Source organism: Peromyscus maniculatus, chromosome 3 (genome assembly GCF_049852395.1).
Source record: "Peromyscus maniculatus bairdii isolate BWxNUB_F1_BW_parent chromosome 3, HU_Pman_BW_mat_3.1, whole genome shotgun sequence".
Taxonomy (NCBI): domain Eukaryota; kingdom Metazoa; phylum Chordata; class Mammalia; order Rodentia; family Cricetidae; genus Peromyscus; species Peromyscus maniculatus.
Genome location: NC_134854.1, coordinates 57,946,792 through 57,966,179, shown reverse-complemented (window position 1 = coordinate 57,966,179; position 19,388 = coordinate 57,946,792). Strand labels below are relative to the sequence as shown.

General features: G+C 40.4%; 1 protein-coding gene across 3 annotated transcripts in view; it reads left to right on the top strand.

The window, feature by feature from the left end:
- Exoc4 (exocyst complex component 4) overlaps positions 1-19,388 on the top strand; it is an 810,377-nt gene that overhangs the window by 22,226 nt on the left and 768,763 nt on the right. Inside the window, exon 1 of one of the 3 annotated variants that reach the window (XM_006990369.4) lies at positions 18,330-18,535. The exons of 1 other annotated variant lie outside the window; for it this stretch is intronic. In XM_006990369.4, coding sequence (XP_006990431.1) covers positions 18,450-18,535 — 86 coding nt within the window. In that variant the 5' untranslated portion in view covers positions 18,330-18,449. Of the gene's footprint in view, positions 1-18,329; positions 18,536-19,388 lie in introns of those variants that run through there. One more of the 3 variants, XM_042273016.2, reaches the window with a different exon arrangement.

The following is a 19,388-nucleotide window of genomic DNA, read 5'->3' as shown; positions in this document are numbered from 1 at the left end:
AAAATGTATAGATGTTTTCTAGAAGTACTTTGACCTTGAAGAATCATCGTGATAAACAGTAAAGAATCTTTGTGGGAAACAATGACTGTTTTCCGTGATGTGTAGAATATTTTTCTGAAGGGGCTCTTGGATTGTTGTGTATTGCAAACGATACACAATAAAGGACTAAAGTCACGAGGGCATGTGATGCTTTCCTTTAGAGAGACATATAGATTAGATTATGGACCTTGGTATGAGGAAATACTTTACCCCCAAAAAATCAGCTTTGTGTAACAATCAATAAATATGTCTTTGTATAGTGGGTTCAGGGTTCAGTCCATCAGAGAGGCTGGACCTTCCTGCTGCCACACAGGCCTTAAAATTTCATCTTGGAGTGACTTCTTTCTTCAACCAACTCATGCAACACAGAACACCCTGACATTGTAGGATCAAATAGCAGCCGTGTTTCAAGATCCTGGTTAGAACTGCACTGTGCTACTCTTTTTAAAATCAGCAAACAGCTCCCTTTTCTTTATGTCCGTGACTCTAGCTGTCAGTAGTTAAACGTTTCACATCTGTACAGGGCAGCAGCATCACACTGCATCATGCACTACGCTGGTGTTAATTCCCAGTTTGCCGGTGTGTTTCTGCATGGTGGTCACTCTCTTCACATTTCCTTATGTTTCTCTATGTCTGTGTCAGTGTTATATGTGCACATACCAAAAAATATACATTTTATATAAACCACAAAACTTCCTAACTTTCTTGACATCTTATTTTGAAAATATTCAGACACGCAGAAGTTGAGAGAATAGAACAATGAAAAAAAAAACCAGTATATTTTCTTCAAGACTTAGCAATTTAACAACTTAACAAATATTTGGATATATATATATGTATATATATATATATTTGCTTTATGTATTTATATAAACATTAGTTTTTTGTTTTTTTGTTTTTTGTTTTTGTTTTTTCGAGACAGGGTTTCTCTGTGTAGCTTTGCGCCTTTCCTGGGACTCACTTGGTAGCCCAGGCTGGCCTCGAACTCACAGAGATCCACCTGGCTCTGCCTCCCGAGTGCTGGGATTAAAGGCATGCGCCACCACCGCCCGGCTAAACTTTAGTTTTTAAGATATTTTAAAGGTAAGTTTTAGAAACAATTCCATTTCATCTGTAAATATGTCACATATTTCATAACAACAAACATGCTTTTTCTATGTCACCGTAGTACCATGTAACATCTAAGAAAAATAACAATATACATTCTGTATTTAAAAGTCCCTGGTTATGCTAAACAAGGTGCTGTGCACCTACAATTCAACACTCTGTGATCTGGGGCAGGATTTACTCTGGACAACATAGTGAGATCCTGACTCAAAAAATATATATAAGGTAACATTAAAAACTAAAACAAACAAAATTTCTAGCCGATCTGAAAACCCTTTAAAATGATCATTACTATTTTTTTAACTCTAAGGTGACATAAGGTAATAAATTTCATTTTGTTCTGATAGTCACAAAGTCACTGTAAGCCAATGTGACTGTTCAAACTTGTTCATTTACTATGCCCCACTAAAATCTTCATCCCTGGCATTATAGATGACTTACAGAACTAAGGCTCAAATCCCTGTTGTAATTGGTTAACATCAGTGTCACATTCTAAACATTTGCATTGCCCTTGAATTAGAAGAATGAAAACCTTGAATAGCACATTTCACACTGCTACTCCAGGTCTACTTTAATTGCTCATCTAATTCCTTAGGCTTTCAGATCTTCAGATATTTTCTGCTAGGTTTAGAGTTAGTCACTTTTACTATTTCAGGTGTTAAGTCTGGTTATTCTTAAAAATCTCTGCATTCTGCATTTCATTATATTCACACCAATCATATGTAACACACACACATATGAGTCATATTCATGCTAACTGGGGTTCCTGAGATGGCTCAGAGAGTAAGAGCATCTGCTGCCAAGACTGATGACTTCAGTTCAAACTTCAGAATCCACAGCTTAGAAGGAGAGAACCAGTTCCAGCAAGTTGTCCTCTGCCATCCATATGTACCTTGTGGTATGTTCATACATGAACACACAATGAGTAAATATATACATAAGTTGTATATATAATTGTAATAAAAATTTTACATTATATTGACCTATCATAATAAGAGTCATGTACATATTTGACTTGATATAAGATAAATGTGTATATACACATATATCATATTTGCAAAGTAGAACATATTTATCACACAAAGAACCCAACTTTTAGTGCTCAGGAAAACCATATTTATTAGTTTATAAATATTGGCACTGAATAGATAACAGGTGGTAGTGACTATTTTTACTTAATAATTTTGAAATTAAGCATATAAATTTCACAAACCTAAAAATAGATATGTGTCAGCTATTTTGTATTACTCAGTGCACATAGGTTAGAAGGGTTGTTTCCTAGAAAAGAAAGTAATCAAAGAATTTGATGAGATAGACAGCAATAATTTCATTACATCTGAGAAGTTTTAGGCCTTAAAGCAACAGACTTGTGTGTGTGAATTCTGAGGGACATCACCAGAACTGCCAGGGAAATACTGGAAGACATTTTAAGATTTATTTTTATTTTCTTTTATGTTTTCTGTTATGTGTGTCTGTACGCGGGTGTGTGCATGGGAGTGTGGGTGTCCACAGAGGCCAGAAGAGGGCACTGAATACTGTAGAGCTGTGGTTAAAGGTGGCTGTGAGCTGCTCAACTGGAGCGCTGGGCACCCAACTTAGGTTCTCTGTGAGATCAGCAAGTACAGTGGATTAGGACCAATAAAGGCAAGTCAGTTCTCGGACACCAATCAGTGAAACTGTACAGGTGGATATTTTCACCTTTCTGCAGAACCAGTTCAACTTGATAAGCTCTGCTCCTTGTAAATTCTATTTCTATCCACTCCCCTGCCCACCACAACACACACAAGCAAAAGAGTTACATGTTCACCATTAGGATGTTTTGTTAAACAATTCTATCATCGATTCAGATGTATTATCTTTAGCTACTGTCTGAAAACAAATAAGAGTAGCAATACACTGTTTAGTGGGACATGTTTTTATTATTTGTTGTTTGAAATGTAGAAAGTAAGTTATCATATACTGCATATCTACATGAAACCTTAGAAAGTATGTTAATGGTGGTTATGTCTGAGTGTTGTACACTGGAATTATTTTATTCAATGTGTTGCTCTATATTGCTTTTTCTACAGCAAATATTAATTTCATAATTTTAAAACTTAGTTTAAGACATGGAGGTAGAGACATAGTGAGGACTGATGCTGACTTCCCTCTTTATGCGTGACTACTTCCCTCTCTCTGACTCTATATTTCCCTGGCTTTGACTCTTTCTTCTTTCTTTTCTTTCCGTTGTGTTCTCCTGGGCTCTCACTGCATAGTCTGGCTGGCCTGAAACTCACCAGTCTTCTGTCTATCTCAGCCTCACTGATGATATCACAGGCATTCACTTGGTTTTTATTAATATTCTCTCCTGTTGTCTCTCATCCCCTTTGGTCCTTGTGTGTTCTGGGTACTATGGGCATCAAAAGATGTTATGAGTCCTCAATGCTAGAGGAGCTATTCTGGACTTGGTGAATCAGGAACAGACCCTCCAATCCACACAGAGCACTTAATCCACCTGTGAGGTGGGCTCCCTGGTGACTCTGCACTCTGCATATCCACAGAGCTGTGTCATAACTAAGGAAAGTATCTCGGCGGTGGGTGAAGATCCTCCTGGGGGAGAGCCGAGGCTACATGGTATTCCTGTGGTTGCAGCTGTTATAACAAGAAGTGTGATTTTAGGTGATTGGGCTTCCTGAAACCTTGAGGCTTGAAATGTTGGAACCTCCAACTACATCATTTCACTGTTTTTGTACAAGCTCATCTTCAGCTCACCATCACTGATGAGCCAACTTATGGACAAACATAAGCATCAAATAAGCAAAGAGAAAATTCAAAAGCTTTTGCTGTCTGAATACTGATTTTTCGCTACAGTAAACACCTGTAAGAAGAATTTTATAGGCCAAGCAAAGCAAATGACTTATTGTATTATCTGTAGTTTGATTCATTGTGCTGCTTAGTTTTTTGTCAACTTGACACAAATTAAGGGCATTTGGGAAAATCAACTAAGAAAATGCCTCCATCAGATTAGCCTATTGGCAAGTCAGTGGGAACATTTTCTTGATTAATGATTGATGTGCAAGGGCCCAGCACACTGTAGGCAGTGCCCTCCCTGGGCAGGTGGATCTGGGAGGTATAAGAAAGATAGCTGAATGTGAGCCTGAGAGGCAAGCCAGTAAGTAGCGTTCCTCCATGACCTTCGCTTCAGCTCTCGCCTTGAGATCCTGCCTTGACATCCCTTCATGTGGACTGGAGGCTGTAAGGCTAAATAAAGCCTTTCTTCCTCAAGTTGCCTTTGGTCATGGTGTTTATCACAGCAATAGAAACCAAACTAGAACATTCATAACTGTGAGATTTGATTTGATTTTTTTGTTTTTCGATACAGGGTTTCTTTGTGGAACAGCTCTGGCTATCCTGGAACTTGCTTTGTAGACCAGGCTAGCCTTGAACTCACAGAGATCCATCTGCCTCTGCCCCCTGAGTTCTGGGATTAAAGACATTATTTTATTTTATTTATTAATTTTGTTATTATTATGTTTTGGGGGGCGGGTTAAATGTGAGATTTTAAAACACAACACAAGCTCTTATACACAGAAGGAGAAATTTCAGATATGAAAGATCATTCCTGAATCTGTTTCATTGTTCCTCCTAGTGTTATATACTAAAATGAGTTATAATCAGTAAATCAATCATAAATGATATATAGTTTTGTTATGGCTCCCAAAGGCAACATAAGTTTGAATTAATTTACTGAAATGATGTAGTATTTTAAAAAATTGTTAAAGGAAACACTATGTTTAAATCATTTATCACTAGTTTGATGACTGTAGTGACTTTTACCAGCCTCTCTGGTATAATTTTCCTTAAAATTAAGTGTTTTTGAAAGTGCTCAGTCTTAGCCCTGTAGTTTATTAAAGTTGACTAGAAGATGCTTCAATTCAACAAGTCTTATGTTTATTTACTGAAAACCTTGCTCTGTGCAAGGCACTGGGTATGAAAATGAAAACAACAACAACAACAACAACAACTGTTTTCATTCTCATGTTTAGAAATAAACAAGACTGAAGGGAATAAACGTATACTCTCTAACAAGCAGATGAATCTTATCATCTTGTTATAGCCAGCGCTCATTGAAAATTAAGAGCGCTATGGTGTGAGGTGCATGGTGCCTGTGAGCATACGTGGTTGCGTGAGCGGCTGACCTTTGGCCTTGAGGAGCAAACAGAAGGTGTGGAATTAAAAGTCTCACAACAACCTTGCAGAGTAAGTAGCCACGTTTTCCCAGCTGTAGACTCCATGCTCCATGAGACGTTAAGAGGAACAGAAGCATGTAAGAGGAAAGGAAGCAGAAGCAAATCCGCAATTTTCTGAACCTGTTTAGAGAGTTGGGTATAACGAGAGTAATCAATAAAGAAGCTGGAAAAATAATTTGGAGCTGTTTCTCTGGTGAGCAGTTTGGAAAACAGTGCTGTAGGCAAAGTAGTCCTTGGAGTTCTTAATGCAGGGGCAGGAGCTTCAATTAACACGTCAGAGTAACTCCAGAAGTGCAGTGAGTACATTGCAACGAAGTTGGTAAGAGACAAAGGAGGAAGCAATTATTTAGAAAAGATGGTGAGGACCTGGTCCAGGACATGTGGAGGTCATGGGAGTGGGAAAGTGAAGAAAAGGGTGGATTTAAGAAACACTGTGTGTGTGCAGTGTGTGATAGCTCCTAGCTACAATTCCAGTACTAGGAAGGCTGAGGCAGAGGTTCTAGAGTTCAAGGTCAGCCTGAAGTACATGGTGAGGCTGTCTCAAAACCTCCTTTGTGTGTTCCTTGAAAAAGAAGCGCTGCATACACCAAATGGATAGAAGCGTGTAACTAATTGAATTATGACTTCCTGGATCTTAGTGGGAGGACTCAAAGTTTGTTTTTGAGGTAAAATTCGTGACATTTGAAAATACAAGATTTGGTAGCTTTCACAATAGCATGCAACCGTGAACACCAATTCTGGAGTATTTTCATCACTCTAAAAGAAAATCCTGTAAGCAACTGTCAGGTCCAAAAGAAACTCAGGACAAATGGCTAACTGTGGTTCCTATTTAACTTACCAAAACCTATGTTGGGCACCAGGCTCTCTCAGCATCACAAGTACCTCTGTGCTGGCTCCTCTGAGCACTTCTCAGTCCTGCCCCTTACCCTAAACCTCTCCAGCTCCCAAGCTTCTCTTCCCTTCCCCCAGCTTCTGACTCCTATACAGCCCGGCCATCCATTCTCTTTATGCTCTTGGCTCCTGGTCCTTGCTCTGTTGGCCTCTGCTCTTGGTTCCTGGTCCCCTCTCTTGATCCTCTCTCTTCTCTTCCTTTCTCACTCTGCCCTATTTCTCCCCACTTCTGACCATGTTCACTCAGGACTCTTCCAGATGCCTCTGGCTGTTTTCTCCCTCATATCTACCACAGAAACCATCTTCTCAACCATACCTAGGCGTGGTCATGTCCTCATTTCCATTAAGCAATCACCCTCATACTATTCTCTTCATCCTCCCCACCCCCCACAACCACAAATATACTTTCTATCTCTATGAATTTATCCCTTCATGGTATTTCATATAAAATAGAGCATATAAGAGGCAACCTTTTGTATTTAGCTTCTTTCACTTTCCTTAATGGTTTTGATATTCAGCCATGCTATAATACATATCTGCCCTTCATTCCTTACATAATGGGACAATATCCCATTGTGTGGATATACCACATTTTGTTTATCTGTACATTTATTGATGGATAGTGGTGTTGTTTATACCTTTTGGTTTTTGTGGTAAGTGATACTATGACCATTCACATGCAAATTTTTGTTTGAGCATCAGTTTCTAACTTTTAGGGGAAGATACTAAGCAGTGGGGTTGCTGGGTTATAAGGTGATTTATATGTATCATTTTGAAAAGTCACCAAATGGTTTTCCATGGTAGCTATACTATTTTGTATACTCACCAGTGACGTACTGAACTTCCATCTTCCCACATGCAGGCCAAGTTTGTTTTCTCTTAAAAAAGCGACAGCTGCCAGGCAGTGGTGGCTCATGCCTTTAATCCCAGCACTCAGGAAGCAGAGGTAGGCGGATCTCTATGAGTTCCAGGCCAGCCTGGTCTACAGAGTGAGATCCAGGACAGGCACCAAAACTACACAGAGAAACCCTGTCTCGAAAAACCAAAAATTAAAAATAAATAAATAAATAAATAAATAAATAAATAAATAAATAAATAAATAAAGTGGCAGCCAACCCGGGCAGTGTAAAGTGCTAGCTCAGGCCTGTGGGAGTGCTCCTCTCGTAAGCCTGGTATCCCAAGCTCAGTCCTCAGAATTTGCATGAGCAGATCTGGATGCAGTTACTACATCTGTGATCTCAGCATTCCCATGGTGAGGTGGGAGGTGTAGACAGGAGAAGAATCCAGAAGTGTGCAGCACAGCAGAAACAAGAGAGGTCCTGCCTTGTGAGCAAGTGGGGAGAGAGAACTCATTCCTGAAGGCTGTCCTCTGACCGCCACACTCACACTGCGCATGTGCACACACACACACACACACACACACACACACACACACACACACACCGCACACATGCAATAATAGTTATAATACATAAAATTAAAAATGTTATTATTTGTTGTTTTGATTTTATTTACCAGATGGATGACACCAAGCATCTTTTTGTATGTTTATTGATCATTTATGTATTTATTTTTGAAAAATGAAGATTCAGAGTTTCGTTCCATTTTTTAAAAATTGGATTACTATTTTGTTACTGAGTTGTGATAATTCTTTATATTTTCTGAATATTAGAACATTATGAACTATGTAACTTGAAACAATTCTTTTCCATATTATAGTTTTCCATCTCATTGCATGGATCTTTTTCTCTTTAAAATATTTTTTGTTTTTTGAGACAGGGTTTCTCTGTGTAATCTTGGCTGCCCTGGAACTCACTCTGTATACCAGGCTGGCCTTGAACTCACAGAGATCCACCTGTCTCTGTCTCCCGAGTGCTGGGATTAAAGGTACACACCATCACCTCCCAGCAATAAATTAGTTTTTAAGTGTAGTATTGGAGTCCAACCCTGTGGTTTTTTGCATGCATACTATACATTAAGCTTCACTTCTAGCCCCTTCACTTGATAGATTTTTTTTTTAACTACTTTTGCTGAAATATGAAACACAGTTGAGAAAATGAAGGGGATTCAAGACAAGAGGAATCATAGGTCTAGTTTGAGGCAGAATTGAGGGCATGTAGAGGTATTTGGCTCCATGTAGTGTCTGGAGCATGTATTACATTCAGTATTTCTTTGTGTATGTGCATGTGCGTGTGTGCGTGTGTGCGTGCGTGCATGCATGCATGTGTGTGTGTGTATGTGTGTGTATATATGTGTGTATGTGTGTGGGGGGGAGTTACATGTGTATGTGCATGATTACAGATATGCATGTGTTATACTGCATGTGTGGAGGTCACAGGACAACTTCCCATGTCAGTCATCTCCTATACCGTGTTGTTAACTACTGTGTACACCAGACTGGCTGGCCTGGGTGCTTCCAGGATTCTCCTGTCCCCACCTCTCACCTTCCTGGATCACTGGGACTATGGAGAAGTGGCACCTGGTCTGACTTCACATGGGTTCTGGAGACCTGAACTCAGCTCCTCACACTGAACTCACTGACCATTTCTCCGGCCCATCAGCACTTCTGGAGTCTAGCAGAGGAACTGGAAGAATGTTGCTGCTCTAGATAGCCAGAAGACAGGATCGTGTTCCAGAGAAAGAATGGTTACTCCTCCCTCCTTCAACAAAATCAAATTTAATCTACCATTCTTGGACCAATTTCCAGAAACCAAACCTTACTCAGAAACCCAAATCAACATGGATTCTATTAGAGGCCAAAATGAACCAGGTACTGAGTATGAACAATAGAATTTACTGGTCAGAATTACAGCCTATTGTGATCTACTTATAAAATTTTCCTCCAAATAGACCGCAATATGTATATATCTTCAGCTAAGCTTACACTAGGTAAGATTTATTTATGCCACAGTAATTGAAAATGCTGGTATAAAATTTAAATCCTAAATAAAATAAGACAGTTGCTTTTTTCATGAGGAATGTATCATTGACTTTTTCTTTTTAATGTAATCTAGATCCCATGCCTTGATTTACTCTGCCGTGCCTAACGTGCATTTTTCATATCTTAGCTGAGTTGCCTCTTGTACAGAGGCGGTGCTGGTGGGGGCATAAAACAGCTCTTTTTCTGGAGTTCTGCCCCCCTTGCTGGTATCAAGAGACCCTTGTTTTCCAGTCTCCCATGCCTATGTCTGCTGCTCTGCAGACACCAAGACCTGGGCAATTTTTATGAATCTCAGGGAGGCCATTCTCTTGCTGAGTTGGCCACATTCACACATTTCATTTATCTGCAATAATAAGAATATCAATACCCTGGATTTATATGGAGCTGCTCATCCAAAGAGGTCAAAGCATTTTCATTTAATTGGATGTTCCCATGGTTTTAAGAGCCTCTGGGTATATTACAAATGTAATAATAAAATAGTCTGCCCTGGTTTGCAAAATAATAGACAACATAAAACAAGACATGCACATGTACTGTTTCTGAACCTCATTGTATAAACTTAGGCAGGGTCTAGCTGTGGGCTTTGAGATCTTTTCTGAAATCATCTGTGTGCCTTTTCACCTTGTGGCACCACCTTTCATCCATAAACCATTTATTCAAGACCAGTTGTCTCCTTGAACATGATTCACAGCTTCATTTTGTGCCTTAGTTTGTCTGCCTCCTTCCCCTCCGCTGCCCCTTCCTCCCCCTTTCTTTTTCTTCTGGAATTTAAGTCTCTAGCCTATTTTTAAAAATATTTATTTTTCATTATGTTGTGTGGTCATTTGAAAGAAAATGGCCCCCAAAGGGAGTGGCACTATTAGGAGGTGTGGCCTTGTTGGAATAAGTATAGCCTAAATAAGTATAGCCTTGTTGGAGGAAGGTGTCACTGTGGGGACAGGCTTTGTGGTTTTCTATGCTCAAGACACTGCCCAGTGTCACAATGTACTTCCTGTTGCCTTCTGATCAAGACATAGCCAGCACCATATCTGCCTCCACACCACCATGCTCCCCACCAGAATGATAATGGACTGTACCCCTGAAACTGTAAGTGTTAGTTGGATGTTTCTGGAGGTGCAGATGGTTGTAAGCAGCCGTGTAGGTGCTAGTGAGCAAACCCAGATCTTCTGCAAAGGCAGCAAGTTCTCTTTTTTAAATATTTACTTATTTATGCATATGAGTGCGCTATTTGCATGTATGCCTGCATGACAGAACAGGGCATCAGATCCCATTATAGATGATTGTGAGCTACCATGTAGTTGCTGGGAATTGAACTTTGGACCTCTGAAAAACAGCAAGTGCTCTTAACCTCTGAGCCATCTCTACAGTCATGATCAGTTGGATTTTTGACAAGGATTCCAGTATCATTCAAAATGATATTTTGCTTATCATTTTTTTTTTGAGCTGAAGATCAAACCCAGGGCTTTGCGCTTGCTAGGCAAGCGCTCTACCACTAAGCTAAATCCCCAAGCCTTGATTATCATTTTTAAAATGTGACTATTTCAAATATGAGGAGGAGAATAATTTTTTCAATAAATGACAATAGAACACTAGATATAAACCTGAAAAAAAAATGAAGTGGACACCTATCTCATACCACACACAAAAACTAATTCAAAATGTACCAAAGTCCTAAATATATGATTTAGAACTTTTGGAAGAAAATATAGAGGTAAATCTTTATGATTTTAGGTTTAACAATGGATTATTATTATTATTTTTATATACGACAGCAAAAGTAAGAGCAACAAGAGGAAAATGTATATTAAAATAGGACTTTATTTTATATATATGTAAGTTATATATCTGATATTTTTAAAAGCTCCAAAGGATGTACATAAATGCTCAACATTATTATTAGAGAAATGAAAATGAAAACAATAATAGCTACCACTTCACATTCACTGGGCTGACTATGTATTTTTCTTGATTAAAATTTATTTACAGTAAGTTACATATTTGATGGGGAGCACGTGTGGAAGTCAGAGGACAATTGCAGGAAGCAGCTCTTTCCTTTCACCCCGTTGGCCTCAAACTCACACTAGCCTGTGCTGAGATTAAGGGCATGGGCCACTACACCCAGCCCCCAGTGAAACATGAATGCTGGCAAATACATAAAGCAATCAGAACAGTGTTGCTGAGAATATGAACTGTTTCAGTCAATGTGGAAATAGTGGTTTCTTTCACAAATAATACCCATGAGAATTACATGTTCAAAAATAATATGCACATAAGCATTCATTGAAGCATTATTGACAATAGTGATAAATTTGGTGTAATATGAGTTGTGTGAATGTCGTTAAACAAATACGGACTGCTCATACAATACAATACTTCAAAGCCATAAAAAGGAGTGAAGTACTGGTGCATTCTACAACATTAATACTCCTCGAAACACTGTGCCAAGTGAAAGAAGCCAGACACAAAGACTGAGGAGTCCATTTATATAAAATAGTCTAGCCAGGCAGTAGTGGCTTATGGTGATATTTTATTTGTGCTGAATGTGATTTTATTCGTAGGTTAATAAATAAAGTTGCCTGGAGATCAGAGGTCAAAAATGAGCCATAAGCAGAGTCAGGAGTGGTAGCACACACCCTAAATCCAATCATATGGCAGAGTGTCGGTGTGGTCAAGGACACAGCCAAATGTGGTAACAGGAGCCTTTAATCCCAGTACCAACCATAGAGACCTGGAGGTCTGTATAGACAGGCAGTGACGAGGAAGTCATGTAGTTGGGCTTAGAGCCAATGAGAAGGCAGAACAGGAAAGCAATCAAAGCGCAGGTTAGACAGGAAGAGGGCTCTCTCTGGGGAAGCGACTGCTGGTGGTAAGCTAAAGCTAGTTGTGGCTATTGCTCTGATCTCTTTGGCTATTTCCTCTGTATTTGGCTCTGTTTCTTATTTAATAAGACTGTTTAGAATTTCGTCTACAGTGCCTCATGCCTTTAATCCAAGCACTGAGGAGGCAGAGACAGATGGATCTCTGAGTTCAAGGACAGCCTGCTCTATAGCTAGAATTCCAGGACAGTCAGGGCGAAACAGTGAAACCCTGTTTCAAACATACACACAAACACACACATGCACACATGCACTCACACACAAAATAATAAATAAATAGATATATGATAGATAGGTAGGTAGGTAGGTAGATAGATAGATAGATAGATAGATAGATGCAGAAATAAAATAAAACATTCAGAATGGGTAAACTTATAGAGACAAAAAGCAAATTAGTGAGTATGCAGAGCTGGGGGGAGGGTCACTTTATGCAACAAAGTGTATAATACTAGATGGGTTCAGTGTTTATACTTGTATAAGTTTTGAATCTATTAAGCCTACTGATAACACATTTAAGATGATAAAAAGGTAGTTTATGTTGTGTGTATTTTAAAGTATGAATTTGTGCTGTAGTACTGCCTAGATTCAATCCAAGGTCTCAATTGATTCCACCTTCCCTTTGAAAAGAGACTTAAGCCATTCTGTGCCTCAGTTTCCATATCTGTTAGGCCGGTAGTAAAATGACTTCACTTTGAAGCATGCCTTCAAAGTGTCTAAAGTATGTCTCGGACAGTAATGTGAGGTTGTTTTAAGACACAGTAATATGAAGACAGGTGATGGTGGAGCATGCCTGTAATTCCAGAAATCCCAAGGCAGAGGCAGGTGGATCTCTGTGAGTTCAAGGCAAGTTCAAGGCCAGTTTGGTCTACAGAGTGAGTTCCTGGAAAGCCAGAGCTACACGAAGAAACCCTATCTCAGAACACACACACACACACACACACACACACACACACACACACACACACACACACACTAATTTGGATAATTTTTCTTTTATCTGTATGCTTTCTTATGGATCCTATACATTTTAAGTGGAAATAAACAAATGCATTTTATTTAAAAGCATGATTTGGAGAAGTGTCAAAAATGATGGACTGCTTTTATCACATACTAGAACTGTAATTAGGTGATAATTAAATTATCACACAGCAAATTAAACCCTCAAGAAAGAGTTCTAATTGTCCTGTTCCATATCACACTTAAGGAAAACTTAACCCCATATACCTTTCATCTTCTAGTGATAAATATAGTCTTTGACATTGTTTCTATTCTTGGTTGCCTTGAAGAATACTCCAAGCTTGTACTAGAATGTGGAAAAACTGGTTTGTTTGTTTGTTTGTTTAATTTTACAGGAGGATTAGTAGATAACTATCAGCCTTTAACATAGACTCCCAAACTCAACAGGCTACTTAGAACTAAATAACATTTCTCAACATATAAGAGATTAGTTATAGAAACTTTTATGTAGGGATGATGACGAGCACATGGAGTAAAGGGATTTTGAAATGAACACAGTCCAAAGAATTTGCTGAACACACACACACACACACACACACACACACACACACACACACACACAATGCTGAAGATGTTTCAGTGAAAAAGAATCAAAGAAAGCTGGGATGGCTAGCAAAATCTTCATGAACAGATAGGTTGTAGTTAAGCTGACTTTAAAAATAGAATGGAAGGGCTAGAGAAATTGCTCAGGGCTTGAGGGTACATGCTGCTGTTGCAGAGATCTGAGTTTGGTTCCCAGCCCCATGTAGGGCAGCTTACAGCCACCTGTAACTCCAGCTCCAGGGTATCTGACACCCTTTTCCTGTTTCAGTGGTATCTTAGTTCCGATTACTGTTGGTGTGATGAAACACTGTAACCAAAAGCAACTTGGGGAGGAAAGGTTTTATTTGGCTTCCACATCACTCACTGTTTATCATCAAAGGAAGTCAGGATAGGAGCTCAAGCAGGGCAGGAACCTGGAGGCAGGAGCTGATGCACAGGCCATGGAAGGATGCTGCTTACTGGCTTGCTTCCCATAGCTTGCTTAGCCTGCTTGCTTGTTTTTTGCAGGGGGTGGGAGGAAGCAGGTTGTTCGTTTGTTTGATTGGTTTCTTTGGGTAGTCCTGCTGTCCTGAAACTCAAAGATGGCCTGCCTCTGCCTCTTGAGTGCTGGGATTAAGAGCATGAGTCACCACTGCCCAGCAACAGCCTGCTTTATCATAGAACCCAGGACCACCAACCCAGGGGTGGACTCACCCACAATGGACTGGGCCCTCCCACATCAATCACTAATTAAGAAAATGCCCTATAGGCTCTCCTACAGCCCAATTTTATGGAGGCATTTTTTCTCAATTGAGGGTTACTCTTCTCAGATAACTATGGCTTATGTCAAGTTGACATAAAACTAGCCAGCAAACATGGGCACCTGCGCGCGCGTGCGCGCGCGCGCACACACACACACACACACACACACACACACACACACACACACACTGCTGTAGTTAGGATTTCTGTTGCTGTGAAGAGACACAATGACCATGGCAACTCTTACTAGGTGCTTCTGCAAGCACCAGGGCACATACATGTATGCATTTACATCCATGCAGGCAAACATTTGTACACATAAAATTAAAATGCATAAATCGTAACAATAGAAAAAAAGCCAACAGTCCACGGACATGTGGGGTTATCTCTGGATTCTCAGTTGCATTCCATTTATGTGTTTCCTTTTATGTTAGCACTTTTCTTTTTGATTGCTCTAGCTTTTCTCTGTGGTTTTAAACCAGAAAAATGCAAATCCTCTATATTTATTCTTTGTGTGTGTGTGTGAAGTCCTGAGGGCAATCATAGGTATCTTCCTCACTTGCCATCCACCTCTTTTGTTTTTGAGGCAGGGTCTCTCACTGAATCTGGAGCTTGCCTATTTTGCTAGGCTGGCTGGTCAGTGAGTCCCAAGGATCCTCCCGTCTCTGCTTCCCTTGTGCCTAGGTCGTGAGTTCATTTAGCTGTGCCTGGTGTTTTACTTGGGTTCTGGGTATAAAATACAGGTCCCTGTACTTTTGTGCTAAGCACTTTACTGACTGAGCTATTTCCCCAGGCTTCCGCATTTTTTTTTTTCTTTTCCAATATTGTTTAGGCTATTCAGGGATTTTTATGTTTCCACATGACCTTTGGAATCAACTATTCTGTTACTGAAAAAGTTTTGTCATCTTAGCTGCATCATTTTCTCATCTATGATGTTTTTCATGCACTTAGGGATTCCTTTATTTTTTTTCCAGCAATATTTTGTAGTTTTCAGCATATACATATTTGATTTTCCTGCTTAAATTTATTCTTGTTTTATTCTTTTTCTGTTGAGTTGGGATTATTTGGCTAATCTTCCTTCCTTCCTTCCTTCCTTCCTTCCTTCCTTCCTTCCTTCCTTCCTTCCTTCCTTCCTTCCTTCCTTTCCTCCCTCCCTCCTTTTTTCCTTCCTTCCTTTTGACAGGTTCTCTTTACAAAGTCCTGAATGTCTTAGAACTCTATGTATAGCAGGCTGACCTGGAACTCACAGACATCCATCTGCCGCTATTTCCTAAATACTGGGATTAAAGATATGTGCTACCATGCCTAGGCTAGGTTAGTTCCTTTTTAAGATTGCTCTTTCTTATTGTATAGGAATATATACAATATTGTACACTGAATTTTTGTACTTTGTATCCCGTGAGATCACTGAATTCTTTTATTAGCTCTAGTAGTGTTTTGTTTTCATTTTTGTTTGTTTTGGTGTTGTTTTTTTTTTTTTTTTTTTTTTTTTGAGACAAGTTTTTCTCTGTGTGACACCCTTGGCTGTTCTGGAACTTGCTTTGTAGACCAGGTTGGCCTGGAACTCACAGAGATCCTTCTGCCTCTGCCTCCTGAGATTAAAGGCATACGCCACCATGCCCATCACCTCTAGTAGTGTTTTGTGATATTCTTTATAATACATTCTATATAAAATCATATTGTCCTCAAATAGAGATTGTTTTATTTCTATCTTTGGAAATTAGATGCTTTTCACTTTTTTTCTTGCTCTGGCTATGGTTTCCAGAATTTTATTGAATAGACACATTGAAAATGGACATCCTGGGGCTGGAGAGATGGTTCAGTGGTTAAGAGCACTAGCTGCTCTTCCAGTGGACCCAGGTTCAATTCCCAGCACCCATATGACAGCTCACCACTGTCTGTACTTCCTGTTCCAGAGCATCTGACACCTTTACACTAATGCATGTAAAATAAATTAAAAAAAAAAGAAGATGTACATCCTTATCTTGTTTCTAATCTTAATGAGAAAGCTTGTTTTTTATTTTACATACTGTTATTTTTAAAATTTCATTATGTTTATGAAATTTCCTTCTATTTGGAATTTCTTTTTAATGTTTTTATTTTAAGAGTATGTTGAATTTCTACAAAAGATTTTTCTGTATCAGTTTTGGTCAGCAGTTCTCAACCTACGGGTCATAACCCATTTGAAGGGTTGAACAACCCTTTCATAGGGGTCGCATATCAGATATCCTGCATACCAGACATTCATATTACAATTTATAACAGTAACAAAATTACAGTTATGAAGTAGCAACCACATAATTTTCTGGTTGGGGTCACCACAGCATGAGGAACTGTATTGAAGGGCCACAGCATTAGGAAGGTTGAGAACCACTGGGGTAGATGCTTTCCTCTTCCACAGCCTGCGTTTGTAATGATTTGACACTGTGGCCTCTTTTCCGCTGTGAATTACTCATGGCTGTGTTTTGCATTAGGTACAAAAATCTTATTTTCATCAAAACCACTGAAGTTATGACTTTTGATGGGTATATGTAATTTTCTCATGTGATCTATCCATAATTTATTTAATACTTCAGGTGGTTCACCAAATTTGAGTGTTCTATATAACCTTCTATTTCTTTTTTTAACTCTTTCTTTCTTTTCTTTTTTTTTTTTTTTTTTTTTTTGGTTTTTTGAGATAGGGTTTCTCTGTGTAGCTTTGTGCCTTTCCTGGATCTCACTCTGTAGACCAGGTTGGTCTCGAACTCACAAAGATCCGCCTGGCTCTGCCTCCCGTGTGCTGGGATTAAAGGCGTGCACCACCACCGCCTGGCCTCTTTTTTTTTAACTCTTTTTTAAAATTTTTTTTAAAAATGTGTATTGGAGTTTTGTCTGCATTCATGTCTGTGAGAGGTTGTTGGATACCCTGCAACTGTAGTTTCAGACAGTTGTGAGCTGCCATGTGGTTGCTGGGAATTGAACCAGGTCCTTTAGAAGAGCCAGCTAGTGCTCTTAACTGCTAAGCCATTTCTCTAACCCTTTAGCCTTCTATTTCTTTAGGAACAAGTCTTTAGGGTTGGAATAATTGGGAACTCTGAAGTTCTCTGTACGATTTCTGAGGGATTTTAAAAGGTCAGTGTGAATGTCTACCACTTAATTAAAGTGTCTGTATTCTGAGTCAGCTGTCCGAAGCTCCAGACTGAGTCAGTCAACTTTCTGTTTCTGGAGCTCTTCAGTTTTCACTTCTATAAGGAAATCACCCCCTTACTTCCTCCTTGATATATTATCATTCTTGTCCCCCGTCTTCTCATTTTCCATCCACATTCTGACCTTGGCTCGTCAGTAGAACCAATGCAGGAAACAGAACTTTACCAGTTCAAATTGCGTTTAGACACCACTGTGCATTATCATTGTATTTTATTTAGTTTGGAAGACATCTGCACTCTGTTTGTTTGTTTTTCAGTTATTACCTTTCCTTCATCAATATTCACTTGCCTGCTTCTAAATGTTTTTTTTTTTTCCAGAAAACCTGCAACATGCCAAATTGAACTTACACATAAGACAAATGTTGAAAAATTCAGTCTTAGAAAATACCAAAAAAAAAGTCTGTGCCTATAAGCTTTTGCATTTGGCTGATTTAAAGACAGTATTTGAAGTTAATATTTTGCACACTCAAGCACCAGCATAACTTTGGGGCCTTCATTCAAATACACATATCTGCTTATCCATTTTGATATCATTAGATATAATTAAATTAAAAAAGTGTAAAGTTATAAAAGGGAGTACACTGGAAGACAACCTAAGGTCTGAAGAGATCTAAAGCAGATACCAAGTGGGAGACTTGAAGTGGCCACTGGTTTATTGTCCAGGCATGCCCAGAACTCGCAGAACTACGTTTCCCAGAGTGCTTAGAGCGGACAGACGCCTCGGCCTCCAGCTGAGCATCAGTCCCGCCTTCCCACTCTCGTGATTGGTCTCTTCACTTCCGCGCCTCCGCGGTTCTCTTCTGCCATTGGTGGATGTTCCGCCGCGGAGTTTACTCTTTCCCGGTCCTGTCAAGCACCTGGCTCTGGCTCCCGCACCAAGATGGCGGCAGAAGCAGCTGGTGGGAAATACAGGAGCACAGTCAGCAAAAGCAAAGACCCCTCGGGGCTGCTCATCTCGGTGATCAGGTGAGGGAGGCAGGAGGCAGGGTGAGGACAGGGCAGCGGCTCGCCCTCCGCTGAGGAAGGGAGAGGCGTCGGGCGGGTCCCGCCCGCCGGCCCTTCCCTTCCTCCTGGCCTCCCCAGCCCCTCCCCAGGGCCTGTGGTCCGGCGGGGCGGCCCCCAGGACTCCCCGTTTCTCTGGGGCCCGGCTTAAGGAGAGGAGCCCGCCCCTCAGCCTGCTCCTCAGGGTCCCCGGCCCTCCAGGCTGGCTGGCTTGGGTTCGGGAAGCAGCCCGGCGCAGGTGTGCTCATTCATTCCTAGACCAGGTACTGGTTGACCCGGTGCGGCTCGCACTCAGCCAGGCCGGCGGTGGCCGGGGCTCCCGGCGGTGGCCCGGGCTCCCGGGGGCCCGGCCCGCGGTGTCCCCTGTCGGAACTTCGCGAGTGTCCCGTTCTGGGCACTTCCCACCACCTGTGACTAGCCCCAGCCCGGCCACCGCTGAGCCCAGGTTCTGCGGTGAGCCGGTTAGGACTGGATATCGAAGGGACACATGTGTTTCTTAGTCTGTTCGCTTGCTGCTTCTTCCAGTTTTCTCCTCAGAACCACACCAGAATTTCACGTCGCCCTCCGTGTCACTACTCTCTTCCTGAAGTAATAGGGTGAGAGTGGCAGTGGTGGACTATTTAAAAAAAAAATGTTTAAAACGTTAAACAAATTTAGACCGGCCCGAATGAAACGCACTCTGACACATTTATACGTTGTTGTCATTTGAATTTTACCCCACATATTTTCATGAACCAAATGCCCCTTGCTTCTCCCACTTATTCTTCACTTTGATTTGAATTCTTAAGAGGGCTCATGTAATGGTCCTGATGATTTT